The sequence below is a fragment of the Acinonyx jubatus genome, chromosome D1, assembly GCF_027475565.1.
Source record: "Acinonyx jubatus isolate Ajub_Pintada_27869175 chromosome D1, VMU_Ajub_asm_v1.0, whole genome shotgun sequence".
In the NCBI taxonomy this organism is placed as follows: Eukaryota; Metazoa; Chordata; class Mammalia; order Carnivora; family Felidae; genus Acinonyx; species Acinonyx jubatus.
In genome coordinates, this window is record NC_069390.1 from 10864925 (window position 1) to 10881052 (window position 16128).

Below are 16128 nucleotides of genomic sequence, written 5' to 3' on the forward strand. Positions count from 1 at the left end.
GTGCTGTGCTTGGGTCCCTAAACTTGGCTTGTGTCTTTCCTAGACAGCCCCAGTCTCCTTAACAGTCTTGACTCAGTGAAAGATATTTGCACATGACTGCATTTGGCAAACGTCCTTTGCTCTGGCTTCACCTTCCTGTGATCTTCAAATTCTTTTTTCACCTAAAAGATACTTTTAAAAACTTGTTGTTTCAAATTCCATGGGACAGCACCCTCCCACCACCATAGACTCACAGCTTCATTTAACCAAATTAAAAAGCCTTGATTTATCCAAAATTTTATTACAGAAAGCAGAATGAATACTAAGCTGATGAGCAGCACTTATTTAAAGAGCTTAATGACATGCTACACTCATCTTGTATAACACACATGCATACACACACACACACACACACACACACACACAGATTGGAGGAAATGACATCGAGAGATGTATATATTAAGCTGAACCTTAGTGAAGTCTGAAGAACTAACATATTTTGTTTCTTTTAGCGTGTGCTTTTCCTGCCTCAGAGTTGCAAGAATAAATCCAGCACACCCTCAAAGGCATTTTGTGACCCTGGATACGAAGAACTAGTAACTTCTTAGGGGAATAGTCATCAGAAATTTGGCTTTATGATACTGTATGAAGACCAGCCAGAGAAACTCAAGAAAGCAAAGTTTGAGTTCCCTGAAATGTAGCGTTTAGGTAATGAGTACTGGAAATGTATGTTTGTTTTCTTGTTGCTGAATATATGTGTTCAATAGGGGGGGTCTTGATTTGGCATTAGGTAAAAGCACAGATGTGTAAGTTACCATCGACTAGACCGCCAAATAGACGTTTACCAAAAACCTAGATAGGATTGTGTGATTTAGTGATCATGCCGAAGTAAAGGAGACAACTCTTTCCTGTCCCCCTTAATCGCCAACAGGAGTTAACTGACTTACGGTGGTGTTCCGACTCTTTCATAGTAGACAGTAGTGTTCCCTCACAGGATTTTACTCATCACTACATGTAGACAAGCCCCCTACAATTAAACCTCAGGAGCTCTGTAAGTAATTGGCTTCAAAATAAAATCTTTATTTGATTTCTATGATGTGTATTTTATCAATACCACCAATTAACTCAATTCTACCTGGAGATAGCATCTAACCCTACAGGTTAAGGGCTCAGTCCTATTAGACTGTGACCCTACCACCCTCTTCCCACTTCAGATGCCAGTAGTAGGTCCAGATTGTCACCTGAGCTTCTGGCCCACTAGCTACAGGTGGAGGTTCCCAAGCCCCCTCCTTAGTTCAACTAATTTGCTAGAGTGGCTGTTTCTCTTACTATTACCAGTTTATTGTAAAAGGATATAACTCTAGAAAAGCCATAGGGAAGAGATACAGAGGACAAGGAATGGGAAACGCTGTGGAGGACCACTCTTCCCGAATCTCTTTGTTTTTACCAAGAAGCTATCCCAATCCTGTTCTGGCGTTTTATGGAGGCTTTGTTACATACCCATGATCGATTAAATCACTGCCCATTGGTGATAAAACTCAATTTTTACCCCCTCTCTCCCCTCTCTTCTTTCCAGAGGCCAGGGGGGTGGACGGAAAGTTCCAATCCTCTCATCAATCATAAGGTGGGTTTCTCTGCTTGGGGAGGGTCCCCAACCTATCCTTAGGTTCCCTGAGGGCTTTTCCCAAAGCTAGACTTCTCTTAGCTTTGACTCCTTTCTCAGAAAAGGCAGCCAGCCCTTTAGGCAACACTCAAAGTCACTTCTTACCATTGGTTCAACATAACCAGCATGTTAACCACCTGTGTCTTTTAAGCGGCCACGCCCCTCCAGCCTGAGTGAAATGAGATTGGTGTCTACCTTGAGATCTGAAGATGTATTGAAAACACGTGTGTTTCACATAGAACATGCTCCATTAAGTTTTATTTTCAATTTTCTTCCACCGCCGCCACCCCACCCCCCACCAACTTTTTCCCTTACGCCAACTTGATTCTCTAAACAATTTGAATCTCTGTCTGCCTCTGGATTTTGAAACTGATTAATCTCCTAAGATCTTTCATTCTTCCAAGAGTGTCTGTACAGGGCTCTAAACAGAGAATCTCAGACTGCAGCAATTTATTTTCTCTTCCCTTTGCTGCCAAGGAAGATTTTAGAATTAAAGGCATTTTTCAGAGCTTCTGCACAGGTGACTCTACTTACATCCAGTGGTGAGAAAGAGAAATGCTTTCCCTCCCCCCCCTCCCCGAGCCCCCCAAATAAATAGAAAAGGCAAGCCAGGGTAATAATTCAGTGTCCATGGAGAATTTCCCTGCGGGCAGATAATATGACAGTATAAAATCACACCTGCAAACTTTGTCTGCATATGTCATCAGTGAGAGGGGACAATGCATCTTTCGGAAATAATTTATTATTTGTATCTTCAAAAAGACACGAACCATTACTATAAGAAGCTAGAATACCTATATTATTATGAAATAAAATAGGCTTTAATATGAGACATTATTAGAGAGAAACAGGGATATTTTATCATGATAAAAGGGTCAACAGAGCAGGAAGAAACAAGGGTAAATGAAGGTGTAATTAACAGCAGAGACCCCCAAATATAGGAAGCCAAAACTGACAGAATTGAAAGAATTCAGCAACTGCAATTGGGTTTCAATATTTTATTCTCAATCATTGATACGAAAGCTAGACAGAAAATCAAGAAGGAAATAAAAGACTTGAACACTATTAACCAACTTAACTTGATGCACATATATATATAAGATAAATCTTAATATAGGGGCACCTGGGTGGCTCAGTCGGTTAAGCGTCTGACTTCGGCTCAGGTCGTGATCTCACAGTTCGTGGGTTCGAGCCCCGCATCAGGCTCTGTGCTGACAGCTCAGAGCCTGGAGCCTGCTTCAGATTCTGGGTCTCCCTCTCTCTCTGCCCCTCCCCTGCTCATGCTCTGTCTCTCTCCCAAAAATAAATAAATATTTTTAAAAATCTTAACATAATATAATATATATTATTTGTAGTAATGCATTTGTTATACAACAATAGAAAACAAATATAGATCATATGCTAGAACTTAAGACAATAAATTTTATAAGACTGAAATAATATAAAGTTCTCTGAAAAAAACAGAATTAAACAAGAAATCAATAGCAGAGAGACTTGGTGGAATACCCATATAGCTGTAAATTTAAATCACTCATTTCTCAATTGACTATGGGTCAAAGAAATTTAAAAAAAAAAGAAATTGGAAAATATTTTAAATTGAATAAAAAAGAAAACATCAAATGTATGGGCGACAGCTAATCCTAGGCCTAGAGGAAAATTTATAGCTTTCAGTGCATATATCAGAAGCAAAAATGTCCCAAATCCATAACCTTAAGCCCCCTCCCATGAAACAGGAAAAAGAGAGAGAAAACTAAATCCAAAGTAAAGAGAAATACGGAAGTAATTAAGGCTAGAGCACAGAAAAATAATGAAGAAAGACTAAGGAAAGCAAGGTTAGTCCTTTGATTAACAAACTTCAGCTACACAGACCAAACAGAAAGGAGAGAGAAGACACACATCAAAATCAGTTATGGAAGAGGAGACCCGTCACCAACTCTACAAAAATTAAAAGCATTATAAAGCCCTTATATATAATTCCGAACAATTTTATGCCAGCAACTTACACAAATAAATGAAACTGTAAGATAGACATAAATTACCAAAACTGATCCAAAAAGAATTAGAAATATATGAATGTATCTATAACAAGTGAAGAAATTGAAATAATATGCAAACACTTTGCCACCAAGAAAAGCTCAGAACCAAATAGCTTCACTGGAATATATCAGATACTTAAAGAAAAATAATAACAATCCATTACAAACTTCTTCACAAAAGAAAGGAGGCAGGGGGCGCCTGGGTGGCTCAGTAGGTTGAGCGTCCGACTTCGGCTCAGGTCATGATCTCACGGTGCGTGAGTTCGAGCCCCGCGTTGGGCTCTGTGCTAACAGCTTAGAGCCCGGAGCCTGCTTCAGATTCTGTCTCCCTCTCCCTCTGCCCTTCCCCTGCTCACGCTCTGTCTCTCTCTGTCTCTCATTAATAAATAAACGTTTAAAAAAAATTAAAAAAAAAAAAAGAATGAAAGGAGGGGACGGTCTCAGCTCATTCCATGAGCCAAAGCCAGACAAAGACATTAGAAGAAAGGAAAGCTACAGAATAATGTGCCTCAAGACTGCCATTTTTTTCCATTCTCCTGAGTTCACAAGGGCAAAGTCAAATAAGATGCCCATTCTGGTGATACCTCTTTTATCACAGTGTCAGTCATAACCCAGGCAAGGGGCATCTCACCTGGGGGGGCTTGTTTCATAGAGTTTTTGTAGAGCCATTCTGAAGCCGCCAGCTTTTGAGGTATTTCCATGGCTTCAGTAGGCGTTGACCATCACAAGGCAAAGGAGGGACAGTAGAGCATTTGCCCTCTTTTGAGTGTAAATGATGCATTTCTCCGTTAGTCCATTATACACTAAATTCTTAGGAGCCATTTTTATAGATGTAGACAATTGACCGGTGTGATTTCTCCCCGTTCCTTTGGCTGGCGCTCCTCCTACTGGCCAAAGAGAGAAAAGCTCACTCTTGGTCTTGTTAAGCAGGAACGCTAAAAAGGAATGTTCAGCTGACTTGCCATTCTTTTGCAGTTCCTTACTCATCCATTTTGCTAGATCCTCAGGTCAGGTTTCTATCATTTCCATATTATACCGGGAAGTCCTATTATCAGCAACTGATTTTAAAGCCTGTGCCACCTCAAACCGAAGGGGTTCAGTAACCACCTGGGCATTCCCTTTATCAAAACCACCCTTTGTACTTATAAATAAATCCTTAGCGATATTTTCAGTTAAAGACGAATCTAGGTCTTCAATGCAATGTCACTTCTGATGCCCAATGTTCCAGTGGTAGCGGTTAGGGTTTAATTTCTTTTTATTTAAAAAAAATTTTTTTTTACATTTATTTATTTTTGAGAAACAGAGTGAGACAAAGCGTGAGCAGGGGAAGGGCAGAGAGAGAAGGAGACACAGAATCTGAAGCAGGCTCCAGGCTCTGAGCAAGAGGTCAGCACAGAGCCTGATGCGGAGCTCGAAACCACGAACTGCAAGATCATGACCTGAGCCGAAGTCGGATGCTCAACCGACTGAGCCACCCAGGCGCCCCAGGGGTTAATTTCTAACGAAGACTCAGAGGATCCAAATGGACTATGCGTCCCACTTTAAGATCTATTTTGCAGGACTAGGACACGATATAGCAACAGCGTTAAGCTAAAAATGTGTGTGCCAGCTAATGACTGCCTCATTGCAAGGGGTCCATAATGACGGGCTTGTGTTCCAATTGCCCTCCCTTTCCCCCTGTGATGCACGTTTGTTTTTGATAAGGCATCCCAACAGAAAACCTCAGGACCAGGACCAAATTGTATTGGTTTGGGGGCTTCTTATACCTGGCTTGTCACATGGGCATGCTATTGCAACCAGCCCCAATAACATACCATTCTGTGGTCTCGCTGAAGCCACGTACACATCACTAGTCACACTGTTATCAATAAATAATGCTGACAAGCTGGCACAAGCCACCCAGAAACTCCTCAGACCCCTGGTTACAGAGCAACACAATGAATCCATGTGTCCATGCCTTGACTAAGGGTCAGTGCCCCGCAGGTACTCCCGAAAAACCTCTCAGGTCTGTTTCAGGCTTGCTGAAATTAACCCCAACAACACAGGCATGGGTTTAGACAGACTTGGTTTGACTAATTACTCCTTGTGTGATCTTGGATCAATTCTCAGCTTCCTTTTTTTTTTTAATTCTAATATATAGATAATAAGTAGATCCTTGTATCTGTCATGTAAGGACTGAAAAAGAAATTCTGAGCACTATTCACTATACCTCGGATAAACGTTGAATCTATAGGTGTCACACTCAGATGTTTGAGATAAGGAAAAGGAAACATTTTAGCCTTTCAAAAGCATACTCTCAGCAAGGAGAAAAAGCATTTGGCAGAGAAGAGGCCAGGGTTTGAAGGCATCTTTTTTGGTAGGGGCGCCTTAAGAACAGAACTAGAATTAAACAGAACTATTTATATAAACGCGAATCAGGGAGTTTGGGTCTAAATAAAAGAATCAAGTGGAAACCGATACAGTGGAATATGCACCATCAGAAGAGTTCAGAAAGCTGTTATCTCTGTTTCTGAGCGTGGTAGATTGTTCATTATCTTCTGATAATATTAAGACTAGCTTATCTTTACCGCCCTTATATCTAACCTAAAGTTGGAAATAAAGAAGCCTAGAGTAACAGTTCTACCATAACAATCCTTCTCCACAGAGGGCCAAGGGCAGGGGGCAACTCCATGAAAGATATGAAACACAAGGTTGCAAACCAGAACAGCTTGCTACTTAAAACCCACCAGCAGCCTGGGATAGACATCAAGGTAGGTGCAGCTCATTTTTGGTTGTATATATTCTGGCTGAATTTGGCAATGATTCCGGGCTTGAGTCTGGGCTGGGGATAGGCAAAATCCCTGGATTGGGAGCAGATCCAAGCTGGAAGAGTGAGGACCCAGGGAGGGGAGGAGACAGCAGAAAAGTCTTTCTCTGCCAGCTTGGCAGTGGCTCTGTGTCAGTATTTTCTCTTACTGTCATTTGTTTTACTAAGGATATATGCACAGACAATATGATTACAAATACGTTATCTATTGCCCAGGGTCAGCTTTTTGCTTCATTTGCTTCAATGTTATAAAATTAAAAAAAAATTAATAAAACTTTGTGGGCAGAGTTGGAGCCTCAGCCCTGAGCCGCCAGCTCATTTTCCTTCCTTCTGAACTCAGAGACAATCGTTAATTTTTCCCTTCCCATCTATGTAAGACTTTTACCACATGTAGGTATATGCATGTTCATACACATGAGAGGACAAGGTTTTATTTACTTTTTTTAACGTTTATTTATTTTTGAGACAGAGAGAGACAGAGCATGAACGGGGGAGGGTCAGAGAGAGGGAGACACAGAATCTGAAACAGGCTCCAGGCTCGGAGCTGCCAGCACAGAGCCCGACGTGGGGCTCGAACTCACGGACCCCGAGATCGTGACCTGAGCTGAAGTCGGACGCCCAACCGACTGAGCCATCCAGGCGCCCCTTACAATCAGAGTTTTGAAAAATAAGATTATCTTCTTCATCAGAGGCTGAATGTGACTTTTTTTTTTTTTAACTCTTGAGATACACAGAAAAGTTTACACGGAGGCAAGTGTGTGATAGAAGTAATTCAGGAAGCTTTTAGAGCAACATGCACCACCCTTAATTTCTGTCCGTCCTTTGCATTGGAATTCATAATTTACCCATTAAAGTGTTACTTGTTTCTGTTTTACAAGGTCAGCAATAGATTCCAATCTTCCTTTCATTGTTTACCATTAATTCATTTAAAAAGTAAAGGATGTTCTCCCGTTACATGCCGAGCGATGTTCTAGATGCTAAAGAAACAGAGATCAAGAAAACCTGGTATACTAGGATGTCAGCCAGAAAATGAAACATTTTGCTACTACTTTTTATATTTCACTTGAAATATTCTGCAGTTGATTTCATCGTTAGAAGAGAGGTGTTTCACTGAGGGTGTCATAACCCGATAATCCAGGTATTTCTAATGACAATGTAAATAGAAAAAACCTTTTGGCATGGAATTTAGGATGTGTAACACTTGCTCTTATCCTTATGCTTTGATCCAATAATCCCACAAAAGGGAATTTATGAATATGAATGTTAAAGGGATACTTATTTACAGTAACAAAAATAGGTCACTTAAAACATATACGGCATCTAGGGGCACCTGGGTGGCTCAGTTGGTTAAGCATCTGACTTTGGCCCAGGTCATGATCCCACGGTTCGTGGGTTCGAGCCCTGCATCGGGCTCGTGCTGACAGCTCAGAGCCTGGAGTCTGCTTTGGGTTCTGTGTCTCCCTGTCTCTCTGCCCCTTCCTGGCTTGTGTTCTCTCTCTCTCAAAAATAAATAAATAAAATTTAAAAATATACATATATGGCATCTTGAAAATGCTTAATAGATCATACCATTATTCTTTTTTAAAATATTGTGCAAACAGAAAAGTGATAATTAACAGACACTTGGATAGATTTTTAATATATAATGTGAAGTGTAAAACATTTAGAGACAAGGGTGCACGTAAACCATAATTAAACTCTCAAAAACCATTTATGTGTATCAGCAAAGACTTGGAATGAAGGCAAATATTGCTAGTTGTGTGTGGTTAATATACCTTTATGTGAACTTTTCTCTGTTTTTTCAAAATCTTATAATGTAGCCATTATGTTAAATACAGAAAAATAGTATGGCTTTCTGACGAAAACAAGTAATGTAGGCTCAGAGGAAAAGGCCAATCGAGTGAGATCCATTCTGTTCTATTCTAAAAATCCATCATATGGAAATTTTAGGCAATGATACAGAGAATTCATAGGAAAGCTTAAATTGCTCTATTCTGAGGAGAAAAGAAACGAACTGGAAACGTGCATCACGTTGCAGATTATTAAATAACTTCGATGAATTGTCTCAGTAACATGACGTGAGAAAATCTTTATGAGGTCACAGAAACGTTGCTATTCCTAAATCACAGCTGAAGAAATAGAAACTCGGAGAATGTACCTGAATTGTCCAAAGCCACCGAGCAAATAACAGGAAGTCGCGATTCACGCAAGGGTGTGCCTGACCTTAAGGTATGCATTCTTCCAGTCCAATCCACAGCTCTTTTTTGTAGATATGTGAGAAACAACGGAGGCGTCCGCTCTACAGTGGTGAACATCTTGGGTTTCTAGAAAGTGTAAGGAAGCTGTCCAAGCCCCCGTGGTACTATTTTCCCATCCCTGCCTGTCTCCCACTGCTGTGCTCCAGAATTCCATATTACATTGATTCCATCCTGGAGGGCTGCAGAACCGCCCCCCCCCCCCCCCCCCACGCCTGCATCGAGGCGTCAAGTACAGGTCTCTTACAGAATGAGTGATGTCGTTGCTACTGAGGGGACTGCTGAGGGCATTTCAACAAATGAAATTCAAAGTGCGCAGGTGGAACGAGCAGACGCACCCGATTTAGCTCAACGTCTACACAGCAAGCTGCGTGATTTCCTTAAAAAGAATCTGCAATCCCTGGGTGTAAGTTACCTTTAGCCTTGTAGACGTTAGGGGGTGAGTATGGAAAATTAAATGGTCTACAACTTTATTGGGGGTGAATTATTTTATGCCAGCTCATAAGACTGGGTAAAAAGTGGGTAAGAAAATATATCTGGGAGTACACTTAGGTCAGATGTTTTGCTTTGAAGGTGTTTCAGGCTCCCAGAGTTCAAATGGGATGTTTGTGCCCAAATATAATATCCCCATGACGTAATATCCATCCACAGGGCCTGGGAAACCAACACCTTTTTTTTTTTTGGATTTCACTCTTCCGAGGATTATTTTTAAGACCCAGTGAAGGTGGAAAAGATAAAATGCGATTTGTATGTGGCCTTGAGATCGAGGGAGAAAAGTCTGTAATGTAGAGAGTTTTTCCACTTCTCCCCTGTATTCTATTTTTGTTCCTCCAGGTAGCTCAGATAATGATTGGCCTGAAATGTTTCTTATTTGGGATCATTGAGATTTTTCTTTACTGCCACTCTGACTTAAGGAATCTTTTATTCTGCTTTTATATTGGTTACCCGTTCTGGGCTACAGCATCTGTGAGTATATCTGTTTGAACTACTTTGGGAATCAAGGAAGTTATTTAGAACTTGTAAATAAAGGAAAAATATATGTAATTAGTTTATCCTCTCTTTTTGTAGACAATAGCTGAGACTCCTTTTTAGACTCTGTTAGAGGCACTGTGCCAAGTAGATAGGGAATTTGTTAGGAGAGAAAGTGACAAAGCAGCCTCAAGACCAATTGTAAGTGTTTGGAGGAAAAAAAAAAAAATGCTCCTGAGTCCCATGCTCCCTCCTTTGAAGGAAGAGATCATTCCTACTTGAGAGGATCCAGGTGTACTTTAGATAGCAAATGAGGGGCACCTGGGTGGCTCAGTCGGTTAAGCATCCGACTCCGGCTCAGGTCATGATCTCACAGTTTGTGAGTTCGAGCCCCGTGCTGGGCTCTGTGCTGACTGCTCAGAGCCTGGAGCCTGCTTCGGATTCTGTGTCTCCTCCTCTCTCTGCCCCTCCCCTGCTCATGCTCTGTCTCTCTCTGTTCTTAATAATAAATAAACGTTTAAAAAAAATTAAAGAAAGCAAATGAACTTTCAGGTTGGAATAAATTTGGATAGGTCAGGATGGGGGTAGGATGGGGGTGTGTAGGGCAGAATCATCCATCCTATCCAACTCTATTACGGTCAATGGCATCTACCTTGAGTTCTTGCCTCACTTTCTCTCCACATCAATATTCTTCCATCCACATGCCCCAAATGGACACACATTCAACTTGGTTCGATTCAATGCGTTGTTCTTTAGGATTATTCTTTTGGACTGGGAGAGATATGGGGTTAAGGTTAAGTCATCCAAAGTGGAGGTGGGTGATGTGGATAGGAAAGTGTTCTCCCCCGTTAATGTCTTTCCTGTCTCATGAACAGTTCATCATGTCTGGATCTTTGACCATCTCATGTACAAGAAAACAAACAAAATTTCTGGTGAGTATCAGTTTCCCTTTTGCTCATTTAATGAGTTAACAAGAACAGTTGACTCTGACTCTCTACAGGAGGCCAAACCAAAACAAGATTTGGATATTCCAGTCTATTTCGTCGACTTGCAACTTTTTCTTCAATGATCTATTTCATTGGCTTGCAACTTTTTCTTCAATCATCTGTTAATTCTTTAGAAAATGAGACATACACTTATACACTTAGCTTTTTTAAGAGAAGAAATTATCCAGGGGTGCCTGGGTGGCTTAGTTGGCTAAGCGTCTGACTCTTGACATCAGCTCAGGTCATGATCTCATGGTTTATGCATTCAAACCCTGTGTTAGGCTCTGTGTTGACAGTGCAGAGCCTGCTTGGGATTCTCTCTCTCTCTCTCTCTCTCTCTCTCTCTCTCTTTCTCTTCCTCCCTCCCTCCCCCACTTGCTATCTCTCTCTCAAAATAAATAAAAATTAAAATTAAAAAAAGAGGAGAAAGTATCCAACTGTCTGAATTTTAGCCTAGTAAGAAGCAAAAGAAGGGGGTCTTTACAGATAGATCCTTGTTTCAATGGTTGAAGAGACGCATTTTGGAAGGCTAAGATGGAGAGGGGTGCATGTTTGTGTTTGTATCAGGGAGCTTCTAGTTCAGGGTGGACATATTGAAAATCACTCCTATCAGTGATGTCAGAACAAACAGAACCCCCATAATGTTGGCTCCATGGGCTTTCATTTCCGGAGGATCACTTCTTCCCTTCTCTCCCATGATGTAGAGTGGCTTGCCAGAAAACTGCTTCAGTAAAACAGGAAATTGAATTCCTCATGAAGGATCCCTTACCTTAGCCTGTGGAGCCAGGGCGTGCCTCCAGGGTACTGCAGAAGATGTGTCTGGAAATACAAAGGGCCCTGAGTATTTCCATTAAAGGCTTTATTCTCTTCCAGATCGAAGTCAGTATTGGAGCTAACATTATCAGCACACTACTTTCAAGCACTGGGATAATTCTTCTCTCCGTGAATTTAGTTGACATAGTCTTACTTGAATGCTGGGAGTTACCGGCGTGTTCGTTGGTTAAATCTTTTATAACTGTAAGTACTAATTTGTTGGATGGTGTCTTCACACGTGATGTTTGTTTTCAGTTACCTCAGCCCTCAGCGACTAAAAGCCTATGATGAAGTTTCTAAACGTTGAAAAGTGATAAGAAAACAAATAAATATAAACATGACATTTGTTTTTAAAAAAAAGTGAAACAACCTGATTTCAGAATTATGTGTGTGTCATTTTATTTTTTTATTTATTTATTTTTAAATTTTTTTTTTAATTTTTTTTTCAATGTTTTTTATTTATTTTTGGGACAGAGAGAGACAGAGCATGAACAGGGGAGGGGCAGAGAGAGAGGGAGACACAGAATCGGAAACAGGCTCCAGGCTCTGAGCCATCAGCCCAGAGCCCGACACGGGGCTCGAACTCACGGACCGCGAGATCGTGACCTGGCTGAAGTCGGACGCTTAACCGACTGTGCCACCCAGGCGCCCCTCTGTGTGTCATTTTAAGAACACGTATTCTTATTATTCCATATTTTCTCTGATGAACATGGGCTGTTCTAAAAAAAAAAAAACGATAAAAAGACTGCTCACAGATCAGTGTGCCCAGAGAGGAGGGACCTGATCTGGAACATTGAGGGCTGGCCTATGGATTTCTAGTAGTGAAAATGATACAAAATTTGGGAGCTGGTCTGAGTCATTTTAATGTTAATTTAAAAGATCAATGGAGGGGCGTCTGGGTGGCTCAGTCAGTTGAGCATCTGACTCTTGATTTCAGCTCAGGTCATGATCCCAGGCTCATGGGATCGAGCCCTACATCGGGCTCTGCACTGACTGTGGAGCCTGCTTGGGATTCTCTCTCTCTCTCTCTCTCTCTCTCTCTCTCTCTTCCTCTGCCTCTCTCCCCATGCTCTCTATCTCTCTAAAATAAAAAAATTAAAAAATAATAAAAAAATAAAAGACCAATGGAATGTTAGTAAATCCATCCTTTCTGTGAGTAAAGTTGAGTCACATGATGTGTGTATGTGTATGAATGTGTGTGTGTGTGAGAGAGAAAGAGAGGAGAGAGAGAAAAATCCTGGTGTATTCAGTGTTTGACCAATGCGTGTGAAAAAATGGCTGAAATAGGAGTAACTAACTCTAGAACGTTAAGGGAGTTCTTTTGCAGAGCTCTGCCATTTAGAATTCCTAGAACTCATATTTGTTTCTGTAGGAGTTTATTTATGGTTGCTCGCTGAGGCAAGGTTTGTGCCAGATCCAATATTGTGTCTCAATGGAATGGGCATATCTTAGATAGGAAGTGCATTGTCCTCAAAATATCCACTAACCCTGGCCCCTTGCCCCCCGCCCCCGGACAACCAGGATGAGCACATTGCAGACTAAAGCTGGTTGGGGAAATCTTAATTCTTGCCCTTCTCTTCTGTAGAATATTGTGATCCTTCAAATGATGCTGACTTGTGTGCAGATTTTTATTTCGTTCTCACTCTGTGGGCTCACTTATACCGTGGATGGCAAGGAGATCAGCTGGGTGAGTAGCCTTTTTTATTGAGAAGGTGAGGAAGCATTTAAAGCATCACAAAGAATCAGATGTGTTAATAGTTAACTTCAATCTCTGGTTGTATAGAGAATTGGCAAAAACAACAACAACAGCAAACACCCCCCAAAAACCCTCTTAATGGCAAGATGGGAGATGGGAGGTTAGAGAACAACAGTTACATGTTACATTCACCAGCCACTCCATTTTCGAAATATTCCTTTGTATAGATACTTCGTTCATAGTCAGTTTCCCTTATTCACTCACACATGTATTTCTTACTCATCCATCTAAAATATACTGAACATGTATTACATTTACTGTGTTGGGATATGGGGAAACAGTGGCTTTTCCCGTATCTTTAACAAGTGGATGTCATACTAGATCGAATAAATACTTAAGGAAAAAAGTAGCAGCCAAGTTAGAGATACAATAGCTCTAGGAACACGTAAGTGTGATTTCGATATTAATTCCATACCTCATAATTTTTCATGGAATCCCATCAGTCATACACACCCCAACACGTCAATGTGCTCACACACACAGACATATTCATACGTGTATATGTAGTCTCCCACATCACCACATGTGCGTTCCTCCATATTGATTCTGCAAAGCCTTTGTAAATGGTTTGCCTTTGCTACATGCAAAATGTATCATACTGATATTTCTGTTTCCACGTCCCTAGGACAAAAGTCAGGGGGACATATCTCATTGTGTTCACGGATAGCATTTTATTATTTTTTATGGAATGACTATCTCTCTTGCTACTACTCAAATCCCTGTAGATGCTGGCATGGACTGTTGGCGACATAAATACCTGACAAGATCACCGAAAAAAAATGTATTTTACGGTGGTTCCAGACATGGCTAGAATTGCCCTATCTCTGCCTAGGCTGTTGTGAAAACATTGGCCGGCCAGGGTGTTTCAGCTTTGGCATTGTAGACATTTTGGAATGAATAATTACGTGTTGAGGGGTGGGGGGGTGGGTGGGAGGAGGGGGCATGATCTGTTTAGCAGCATCCCTGGCCTCTATCTGCTCGATGTCAAAAATTCCTCCCACCCCCAATTTTGGCAACCAAAATGTCTTCAGACATTGCTAAATATCCCCTGGAGGGTAAAGGTACCACCAGTTGAGGATCAGTGGGCTATACAGAACACTGCAGCAAAAAACTTACAAGATCAAATAAAAATCACTGAAAATCTGGTTGAAGTAATTGTCGATGTTGTGATGTCCTATTTCTAGGCTTCTGCACTAAGTTGCTTGATCAGATCACATTCTGAAGATCCTTATCAAGACTTACTGACTCAACCTGAAACTTACGAAGATTTAGTGCTTCAAGACATAGACCAGGTTCACTCTCATCCGTGAGACACCATCGAAACATTTTTTACCACACCAGGGCATCTTGGATCCATGATGGCAACCAAAGACAGATCTGATAGGAATCTTCTACAAATCCCCTGCTCCCCATGTCTTTTATTATGCACTTTCACATACACAGACACAATTAGCACGGATATGTGCTTAATTTCACAGGTGACCAGCAAATACTAATATTAGCATTCCGTGGCCTAATAGACCTCTTTTCATTGGGACGGTATTACCATTTTTGAGCCAATTTCAGTTCTTAGGCCTCAGAGAGGAATTTGTTGTTAGCCACTTACTCCTTCCTAGAAACTGTACTTCCCTCTGGGTTGACAGTTTATTCAAATGAAAAATCTTTGTGCAAATAGTTTGGGTGAGTAGTGGCATACCATCTGACACTGGGTCCAATCTAAGTTTCTTTGACTGTTGAATGTACTAGGTCTCCCTTGCTTGTGTCAAGGTGAACTTGACAAAATGTAATGCGATACAAAATGCACACTCTAATGTATGACACATAGTAAAAATCTAATGCAACCTCATTATTACCTGAATGCTGATTTAATCAACCTACTACTCAATCTTTTTTCTTTTTTTTTAATAGTGTTGCTTTCTTCTTGGTGACTGGGTATCATGGTGTTTTGTTTTTGTTTTTGTTTTTGTTTTATAAGGCACTATCCAGGGTTTGGTTTATCAAAGGCAAATTTTTAGATTGGGATTTGTGTGTCTATTTTTTAAGAAGCGAAGAAAAACATCAGTAGGGAGGAAGAGAAGATAGAAGATAGTCAAATGAAGATAGCAGGGGTAGACTGCTCAGGCTGCCATAAAAGAATACCACATAATCAACAACGGAAATTTATTTACTCATAGCTCAGGAGGCTGGAAGTCCAAGATCAAGGTATCAGCTGGGTTGCTTTCTCTGAAGCCTCTTTTCCTTGTTTGTAGATGGCTGCCTTCTTGCTGTGTCCTCACATGGTCTTTCCTGTGTATATGTCTGTGTCCTAACCCTCCTGTGATAAGGACACCGGTGACAATTGGATTGCATAAAATATGGCTTCATTTTATCTTAATTAGCTCTTTAAAAGACACTATCTTCAAATACAATCCCCTTCTGAGGTATTGAGCATCGGAACTTCAACCTATACATTTTAGGAGGACACAATTCAGCCCATAACAAGAAAATGCAACCAGTAAAATATACCTTAGCGAGCCAGTTTCACCTGTATACGAAGTGGATCTTAGTTTAGAAGGAAAAATCTAGGAACTATATATCAACTCCTAGCTGTCGCTATTTAAAAGCTGTTCTCAGGAATTATTAATTCCCTGGCAATATCTTCCTGCCATGTACATATGTAGGACCTACCTCTCTGGGGTTGGAGAAAGTCCTCAGGCAAAGAATCAAGAGTGTGCTCTAGAAACAAGGCCTGTGGGACATGGGTTGGTCACTGACCAGTGTTGGCCAAATCATGTCCTGCTCAACTACACTCATTTCCTACGCTAGAGCCTTTTTTCACATGAAAACTTCTCAAAAAAAAAAAAAAATATTGCAATAGAGGAACAA

The 16128-nt window shown here is 40.9% G+C and overlaps 1 protein-coding gene across 2 annotated transcripts; it reads left to right on the plus strand.

Annotated features, from left to right (window-relative positions):
* Window positions 1-590: 590 nt before the first annotated feature.
* On the plus strand, window positions 591-15109 carry LOC106977872 (high affinity immunoglobulin epsilon receptor subunit beta-like). 2 transcript variants are annotated; one of them, XM_027045409.2, is made up of 10 exons: window positions 591-687; window positions 1556-1603; window positions 6323-6428; window positions 8523-8713; window positions 8989-9145; window positions 9574-9705; window positions 10584-10640; window positions 11568-11711; window positions 13093-13194; window positions 14448-15109. In XM_027045409.2, the coding sequence occupies exons 5-10, from the start codon at window positions 8990-8992 to the stop codon at window positions 14571-14573; spliced, it is 717 nt and encodes a 238-aa protein (XP_026901210.1). In that variant the 5' UTR covers window positions 591-687; window positions 1556-1603; window positions 6323-6428; window positions 8523-8713; window position 8989; the 3' UTR covers window positions 14574-15109. The 2 variants fall into 2 exon arrangements, with proteins under 2 accessions (XP_026901210.1, XP_014930935.2); XM_015075449.3 differs by having other exon boundaries at window positions 8614-8713.
* The last annotated feature ends 1019 nt before the right edge of the window (window positions 15110-16128 follow it).